The sequence below is a fragment of the Mustela nigripes genome, chromosome 12 (genome assembly GCF_022355385.1).
Source record: "Mustela nigripes isolate SB6536 chromosome 12, MUSNIG.SB6536, whole genome shotgun sequence".
Classification (NCBI taxonomy): domain Eukaryota; kingdom Metazoa; phylum Chordata; class Mammalia; order Carnivora; family Mustelidae; genus Mustela; species Mustela nigripes.
In genome coordinates this window covers 97,280,535-97,289,603 of record NC_081568.1, presented here as the reverse complement: position 1 = coordinate 97,289,603, position 9,069 = coordinate 97,280,535, and the positions used below count along the sequence as shown (strand labels likewise).

Sequence of the window (9,069 nt, the reverse complement as noted above, 5' to 3'; positions counted from 1 at the left end):
TTCCTTTGGACAAAAAACATGCCCCCAAAGAATCCATTTTTTATCAATGAATATTTTCTAAAAAAGGAGTAGCCAAAACAAAAATTCCAATTTTTTAAACTGGTTTTAATGGGGCTAACATCTGAAAAAATTTAAATTTTATTGTTCTCACTGTGAAAATTAAGGAGTCTACTGAAGGTTTTAATAAGCACTATCCCATCAGCTCAACTCAAACCATCTCCAGTTAACTAACACACACATACACACACACACACACACACACACACCCCACTGCAATCAAAGAAAAACAGTGCACCAATACTTGTGCGGCAATCTCCCAATTAATGATGAAAACTCCTTAGAGCCAAGGTGTTGTTCTCCCAATAGACTGCTATTTTTAAAATACTTCTCTTTGAAAACAAGAACATGATTAATTCCATCATTCTTACTCAAATTACTTATGACATAGAAACGACACAGTATGAGCAATTATTAAAAACATTTTATTATTTATAATTTGTACATGCTGCAATTTGTGTCATTTGGGGTCATCTTCCAGGTTGTGATGTCATCTACCAAGATAAACTAAACCTAATTTTCTTCCTGCTACACCACATACAAAAATACAATTTTCAAAGCGAAGTTCCCCTTCTTTACCAGAAGATACAAGATATGTAGGAGTGTGTCAGATGAATAAGAAAAGAATACTCTGCACATGTATCAACACCATACAAGGCATTATCCTTCACACAGTAATGTCTATTGTGTTCTTTTATTTGGGAACAGCAGGAAAAGAGCCCCTTAACCCTCGGAGGGAAATGCAAACTTTGTTGCTAAAGGCAAACTCCAGGGATGAGAGTGTGGTCCTCGCAGGGGAAGTTGGGGTGGTGGGGATTTAGGGAGGCGGGAGGACACCTCACAAGCACTTCAAAAGGAAAGAATTGCAGGTGGTTCCTCTGGGACAGTCGCACAGCTTCCCAATCCTCGCTCCTTTTCGCACGGCGCACCGCTCCCCAGCGTGGCACTGAAAACAACACAATGTGTGGTCTTTCCACATAAGCAAACCCAGCTCCCAATAGGCACATGTCCCCATCAACACAATGTCTGCCTCTTGGGAAAGATCGATGGAACCTGTCACCATCACCAGAGCTCTAAGTATGGTCAGACCTGAAACACAGAGAGCCTTAAAATTTCAGTGAGACAACATTAAAGAAAAAAAAATTAATTATTGAACCCCTTCTACTTCATTCTACCTTTTATTTGGGGGGAGGAGTTACATTTTCTAGCCCCTTTAGCTGTTTATCAAAAAGAAAAATAATCAATCAGACATTTTTCTAAGAAATAAACAAATAGAACTGTATTTTCTCACAGCCTCTACTCCCTGTTTTCAGCCTTCTCATCCCAAGAAGAATGTGTGTGTGTGTGTGTGTGTGTGTGTGTGTGTGTGTAGCATGCACAAGTGTAATTCCCCAAGGAAAGTGACAAGTGGGGAATCAAGAATTTTAACCTTAAAACATAGATCAGAAAAACTGGCAGTGCCTCAGACAGCAAGAAGAAAATTGGGGGAAGAAGAACTGAGTAGATTTAAGGGCTTTTCCAATTCAGAGAATTTTTCATGAGATTTAAAAAAGCTCATCTTCAAGAAACACTCCTTTTCATACAAACCCAAGAGCTGGTTCCTGGCACCAGCTGTTGGATCTTCTGAAATGGCCATTCTACTCTTTGCCCTTAGAAACCAAGGGGTATGGTTTGGCGGTGGAAAACAAAAGGGAGACCACAGATTTCTATAAAACCAATACCTGATTTAGCCAAGTCCTAGGGAAGAAGATCAATGTATCACTCAAGGTGATATATTTTCTCTTGTTAAAACATAAGGAGGGGATGACCCCAAAGTCTTACCATGGGGACTTGGCCATACTTCTTCTCATAGATCGGAATACTTTTAGTCTTGAGCTTCTTCAGGACTTCCTGTAGCGCTTCGATCTGCAACACACCGCCCCGGAGCCGAAGTTGCTGCCTTGGCTGCGAGCCCAGACCAGCGGCTCATTCCCAGCACTAGCTACAAGAGCCCTGGAACCAAAAACACTACGCCCCGGGATTTCAGGGACAGAAAGGGACGTTTGAGGGGTATTAACGTAGCAAGCACTGTCTCACATACTGACTGCAAGTCCCTTAGTCACTGAGGCTCCTGTTGCTCTGAGGGCCCGGGACAAGGGATTCACTCTACAAACTGGCTGAAGCAGTGCGCGCCAGATGGTTTCGGATGGAAGCTGGGCTTTATGTTCATCTCCCTGCACCCCGATTCTGGCAATGGGGGTGGGGAAGGAGGGAAAGAAGACGGACGAGTACAAAGGAAGCGATCGGGCAGCAGCCAAGGGGGGTCCGGGAGTTACCCACCAGCTCCTTCTCGTGAGAGGCATCCTCCACAGCAGAGTAGATGTCCAGGGCTCGGGGCTGGAGCTCAGCTTCTTCCTGGGCACGGGCACCGAGCAGAGGTAGCAGCAAAAACAGGGCGGCACCCAAGAGGGTCAGCGGACGAAGACGGGGGCTCTCCATGGTGCTGAAAGTCGGAGCTGCGGTGGCACCCCACGCTCCCGCCTTTTATAGAGAGCCAGAGCCCAAGTACAGGCAAGAGGGAGGGGGCGATGAAGGAAGTGGGTGTGGAGGAGGGTCCAGGTCAACCGTCTGTAGGCAGTGCTCCACCACCGCTTGACATCAGTGCCCACTGGACACCAGGCGTCCGCGAACGAAGCTCTGCGCACAGAGCTAGAGTGCAGAAAACAGGTACCCTGCTCCCCAAGTGCTGTCAGCCCCTCGGCAAGAGACGCTCCCCTAGGGGCCTGAGCTGAAACGGAGGGGCGACAGCTGAGGGATGGAGGAGGAGGAGGGGGCAAGGAAATGGAAAATGCCTTGAGCCAAGGCACAGGCAATAGAGTCGCTCCCCATCCCCTAGCAGCAGCAGCAGCCGCAGCAACAGCAGCAACAGAAGCACCAGAAGCAACAGCAGCAAAGCAATCCACCTCACCAGCCTTGCCTTGCCTCTCACCCCAGCCCCGTATGTGGCAGCAAGTAGGAGGTGTTGTCTCCTGGCAGGTTTGTCTGCTGAGCATTTTACTAGGCACATGTGGGCTAGGGGAGGCAAACATAGTAAACATAACAAAGAGAAACCATGGCCTTCCCCAGAATGTGTTCTTCATGGAATCTATGTGGTAATGAGAAAAGAAGGAAAACAGACTAACTCCAATTCAGGGGTAGTGTAGGGAGCACAGAGAGATGCATTCTGATTCCAGTCCTGGCTCCACCACTTATAAGCTGTGTGCCTCTGGGCAAAATAAATAACCTATTTGAGTGTCTCTATCTCTCTACTTCTCTCTCTTTCTCTCTCTCTCTCTATCTCTCTCTCTTGTAAAACTGTTATTTATTTTATTTTTTAAAGATTTTATTTATTTATTTGACAGAGATCGCAAGTAGGCAGAGAGGCAGGCAGAGAGAGGGTGGGGGAAGCACACTCTCTGCTGAGCAGAGAGCCCAATGAGGGACTCAATCCCAGGACCCTGAGATCATGACCTGAGCCGAAGGCAGAGACTTATACCACTGAGCCACCCAGGTCCCCCTAAAATTGGTATTTTAAAAATGCACCTCACAAGTTCTCACAAGAGGGGAAGGAAATTTGATATGTAAAACTTCTAGCTCGGAGCACAATAAGCACTAAGCCTCCCTGCCTCTCCTTGGTGAATTGTGATACTGCCCAGGTACGTGGCTGCGTGCATTATCTCAACTGTTCCTTAGAGCAAATTTGCTATCCCTGGATGCTCTGTTACCTACCACCCACTCCTGATATCCAAGAAACCTGTCTAGAAAGATAGCAAAGGGAGTGAAAAATCCAAGTCCTTGATTATGGAAAAATCTCTAGAGATCAGAAGGCACAGACGAGCCAAGTCCTCACTGACTTGGGAAGACAAGTTTTTTTTTTTTTAAAAAGTGAGGGTCCTTAACAGCTTGAATACAAACCAAAGTTCCTGTAGGAGAAGTTGTTTCCCTACTTAGACATAGAGGCTTGTCTTAATTGCCTGCCCACCTGGCTTCTTTCACCATACCTTCTTTGTTTCAACCCCTTCGAACCCCATTCACTTTTCTCCATCCCCATTACTACCACCCCAGTTCTGGACAGTTGCCCCAACCTACATCTTGCCTACTTCCAGTTCCATCACATCTTCTCTTGCCTTCCTCTAATCCATAATTCGTGACTAGGTAGAGTGTTTTTAAACCCTTAAAATACACTGATGGTTTCCCATCTTACTAAGTACTGAATCTAAATTCCTCAACCTGACTTACAAAGTACTACATTACCTGCACCTCTTTCCACTTTCATGTCCTACCATTCTGCCTCAGGCCCTCCACTCTAATCTCAGGGGCCTCCTTCTTGGTCCTCTAACAGGTCAAGCTCATTCCCACTTTGAGGTTGCCCTTACCTCACCTAGAAAGGTGAACCTACATTTCTAAATAGTTGACTGCTCCTTATCATTTAAATGTCAATTTAAATGTCCTTGACCACCCAATCTAAAGTATCTACCAATTTATTATCCCACAGATTTACTCCTTGGCAGGTGATACAAGTCACTGGAATAGTTAATATATAATATGTGTTTTCTTATTTCATTTGTCAAGTATTTAATTGTTACTCAAATGCACACTGGAAAGCAGTTCAAGAAGTAATTACCTGATGAGGAATATGTTAATATTATGCATATTAACAGCATCACAATATTTCTTCCTTAAAGTCTAACTTGAAAATTAATCCAATACCTCCCTCAGGTCTGCCTTTTACACATTCCTTTAGATTCCATACAGTAAAACTTTAGTGGCTGCACATTTTACTGTTTAAACCTTACAGAGACATATTGGCACTCATTGTAAAAATGATCTCCAGCAATAAAAACATTCTAAACTTTGGAAGGAATATAGCCCTAATGAGGTTTTTATCCATTCTTCTGCAGAGATGGAATTATTCCCAATGCAATAATTTCTCTCATATTGTGTTCTATCCAGACACAAGCAATAACCTTTCTTTTGTGCTACTTCTATTGAAAAATACTCAAGGGGTGCCTGGGTGGCTCAGTGGGTTAAGCCGCTGCCTTCGGCTCAGGTCATGATCTCAGGGTCCTGGGATCGAGCCCCACATCAGGGCCTCTCTGCTCAGCAGGGAGCCTGCTTCCCTCTCTCTTTGTCTCTCTGCCTGCTTCTCTGTCTACTTGTGATCTCTCTCCGTCAAATAAATAAATAAAATCTTAAAAAAAGAAAAAGAAAAAGAAAAATACTCAAAAATTCTAATTCTACTGATGTTAGGTTGGTGCTCAACTTCATGTAAGGAGGATACTACATTTAGTTGATGGGTTTGGAAAACGACCCCAATCCTGTGAAGCAAGCCAGAGGTATCTTGGTCATTTAGATATCACCATGCTTTTTTCATCTCTGAACAGAATTATTTAATAAACTGTCTTTAGGAAGCATGTGATATGGTAAGATGTAGGCAGTTTTCTTCCCGAGACAATTTATATAAGTTAAAACAAGGCAGAGCACAAAAGTATGAGATGTCCTACAGTTCATACATCATGCACTGTTAGGAGAATTTCTGTATTTTTGCTAATTTATAATGACTCCGTCAGGGGAAAAAAAAAAAAAAACCCTTTGATGCCCCCAAGCAAGAAAAGTTTGTAATTGGATCTAGTTACTATTTCTCATCTCAGATATAGAAAAAGGAAGCAGATCATCTCACAAAATAGAATCAGTGACCAGCTTGTATCCACGGAGATATACTGCAGACAAACTCTCTTAACCACTCCTCCTAAGATGAAGTAGGCTACTAGTACTTTTCTCTCCCTCCTTCTTCAAATTTTGAGTCATTTCTTTTCCTGTATGGCCTAAAATAACACTTGGTCTTTTGGATTGTCTTATTGCTCAAATATCAACTTACTTTGTTATCCATTAAACCCCTTTCCATCCTTCTGCTAACCAAGTATTGTCTAACAGCAAAACTTTCTCCGTTTGGTCCAGGAGAACAAAAGCAAAAATGAACAACTGGGACTGCATCAAAATTAAAAGCTTCTACATAGGAAAGGAAACAATCAACAAAACTAAAAGACAACCAATGGAATGTGAGAAGATATTTGCAAATTACATATCTGATAATGGATTAGGATCCAAAATATAAAAAGAAATGATACAACTCAACACCCAAAAAACAAAAAACCCAACTTAAAAATGAGAAGACATGAACCGATATTTCTCCAAAGAAGAAGTATAGATAGCCAACATATACATGAAAAGATGTTTATCATCACTCATCATTAGGGAAGTATAAATCAAAACCACAATGAGATATCACCTCATACCTATCAGAATAGCTAAAATAAAAAATACAGGAAAAAACAAGTGTGAGCAAAGATGTGGAGAAAAAGAAACACTCTTGCACAGTTGTTATGAGTGCAAACTGGTACAGCCACTATGCGAAACAGTATGGAGGCTCCTCAAAAAGTTAAAAATACTTTCCTTTTACTGATGTGGCTACAGCCATAAGCATGCTCAAGTTTAAGAGGCTTGCCTCCAGTGTCCTCCACTGTGGCAAAAAAAAAAAGGCCTGATTGGACCTCAATGAAATTACCAATGTCAATTCCCATCAGTAGATCTGGAAACTGATCAAGGATGGGCTGATCATCCAGAAGCCTGTAACTATCCATTCCCAGACTCAAGGGCTGGAGAAACATTTTGGTCTGGCGGAAGACAGGCATATGGGCATCAGTAAGAGAAAAGGTACTGCCAAGGCTCAAATGTCTGAGAAGGTGACCTGGATAAGGAGGATGAGAATTCTGTGCGCCTGCTCAGGTAACAGCTTGAATCTAAGAAGACTGACGGCCAACTGTATCACAGCCTATAACTGAAAGTGAAGGGTAACCTGTTCAAAAACAAGTATTTTCATCAAACACATCCATGAGCTGAGGCAGAAAAGGCACACAAGAAGCTTCTGGATAACTAGGCTATACAAAGTGGCCTCAGCAATTGCACAGATCAGTTATTCAATAAAACAAACCTTTATCTGCCTCAAAAAAAAAAAGAAAGAAAGAAAGAAAGAAAGAAAGAAAGAAAGAAAGAAAGAAAAATAGAATTACCACATGATCTAGTAATTTCACTACTGGGTATTTACACAAAGAATACAAGAACACTAATCAAAAAGATGTATGTACAGGCGCCTGGGTGGCTCAGTTGGTTGAGCATCTGCCTTTGGCTCAGGTCATGATCTCAGGGTCCTGGGATCAAGCCCCACATCGGGCTCTCTGCTCAGTGGGGAGCCTGCTTCCCCTTCGCTGTCTCTGCCTGCCTCTCTGCCTACTTGTGATCTCTCTTTGTGTGTCAAATAAATAAATAAAATCTTTCCCAAAAAATGTATGTACCCGTGTTTGTTGCAGCATTATTTACAATTGCTGAAAAATGGAAACAGCTCAAGTGTCTATCCGCAGATGAATGGATAAAGAAGAAGTGATACACACATACAGTAGAATATCACTCAGCCATGAACAAAGAATGAAATCTTGCCATTTGTAACAACATGGATGGATCTAAAGAGTATAATGTTAAATGAAGTAGGTCAATCAGAGAAAGACAAATACCTTATGATTTTACTTATATGTGGAATTTAAGAAACAAAACAAACAAGCAAAAGAAAAAAAAAGGGATAAAACATAAAATAGACTCTTAACTACAGAGAACAAACTGATAGTTACCAGAGGGAAGGTGTGTGGGTGGGGTGCCTAAAAGGGGTGAAGGGGGTTGAAAATATGCTTATGACGGTAAGCACTGAGTAACACATGGAAGTGTTGAATCACTCCATTATACACGGCAACTAATATAATGCTGTATGTTAACTATACTGGAATTAAATTTTTCTGATTTAATTAAATTAAAATTTAATTTTGCTCCCTTGATTTTTTTTTAAATATTTTATTTATTCACAAGTAGGCAGAGAGGCAGGCGGGGGGTGGGAAGCAGGCTCCCCACTGAGCAGAGAGCCCAATGCAGGGCTCGATCCCAGGACCCTGAGATCATGACCCAAGCCGAAGGTAGAGGCTTTAACCCACTGAGCCACCCAGGTGCCCCTGCTCCCTTTATTCTAACCAAACATCTTTATCACTAATTGGAAGAATATAATGTGCAAATAAAGGACACTTGGAGTTGATGCTCAACTGGGATGTGCTGGAGATATAGGAAAGACTACATGCTTTACAGACAGCTCATGAAGGAACAAAGCAGAGAAATTAGACAAAACTTTCCATTAATTTTTTAAAGATTTCAATTTTAAAACTTTTGATTTCAGGGTGCCTGGTTGGGTCAGTCAATTAAGCACCTGACTCTTGATCTCAGCCCAAGTCTTAATCTCGGGATCAGGGGTTTAAGCCCCATGTTGGACTCCATGCAGGAATGGAGCCAACTTAGAAAAAAAAAAAACTTTCAATTTCAAAGCTTTCGATTTTTAAAAAGTCTCAATATTCAATATGTTCATAGCACTGCTAACTATTATGAGGACTGTGGAGATAAATAAGACACAGTTCTTGCCCTTGATATTTGGGTCTTATCATAGCTATAAAAATTCATAATATAATATCTCAGTGAGGTCAGGGTCCTAATAGAGATAGGGAAGCCCCAAGAAGTCAGAGATTAATTCCCACTAGAGAGAAAAAACATCATGAAAAATAGTGTATGAACTACAGTGTCTTAGAGGGAAGGTAGAATTTCAACAATAACAAACATCCCGCTCTGGAGTCTTGGGGGCAGATAGGCAATATATGCAAAGACTCAGAAGCAAGGACATCTAGGGAAACTGAGTTGCCTGGGATGCTGGGGGTTAGGGTACATAGATAATGTAAAAGCTGGGTAAACAAGACTGAAAAGGAACAGTAGAGCAGAAAAGGGAAATTCAGAGCAGCAATAGATCATTCCAATGAACAGGAAGTAGAAACACAGGTGAATCCAAAGAATTCCATTTTCAAAACACTAACACTAAAAGCAAACTTTTTTACCTAAAAGGTCTGCCTAATA

The 9,069-nt window shown here is 41.9% G+C and overlaps 1 protein-coding gene across 1 annotated transcript; it reads right to left on the bottom strand.

Moving 5' to 3' along the window:
• Positions 1 to 878: 878 nt before the first annotated feature.
• CARTPT (CART prepropeptide) lies at positions 879 to 2,535 on the bottom strand. The gene is made up of 3 exons (XM_059416639.1): positions 2,377 to 2,535; positions 1,879 to 1,962; positions 879 to 1,003 (listed from the first exon to the last, which is right to left on the bottom strand). Exons 1-3 carry the CDS (start codon positions 2,533 to 2,535, stop codon positions 896 to 898), a joined length of 351 nt encoding a protein of 116 aa, XP_059272622.1. The 3' UTR covers positions 879 to 895.
• Between the last annotated feature and the right edge of the window lie 6,534 nt (positions 2,536 to 9,069).

What these genes read in the sequence shown, in the direction of transcription:
- CARTPT (XM_059416639.1), bottom strand. Translation starts at nt 2,535, where the DNA reads ATGGAGAGCCCCCGTCTTCGTCCGCTGACCCTCTTGGGTGCCGCCCTG. An exon ending in CCTCTCACGAGAAGGAGCTG is followed by an intron (nt 1,963 to 2,376) that starts GTGGGTAACTCC and finishes GGTGTGTTGCAG; the next exon opens with ATCGAAGCGCTACAGGAAGT. An exon ending in AGTATGGCCAAGTCCCCATG is followed by an intron (nt 1,004 to 1,878) that starts GTAAGACTTTGG and finishes TGTTGTTTTCAG; the next exon opens with TGCCACGCTGGGGAGCGGTG.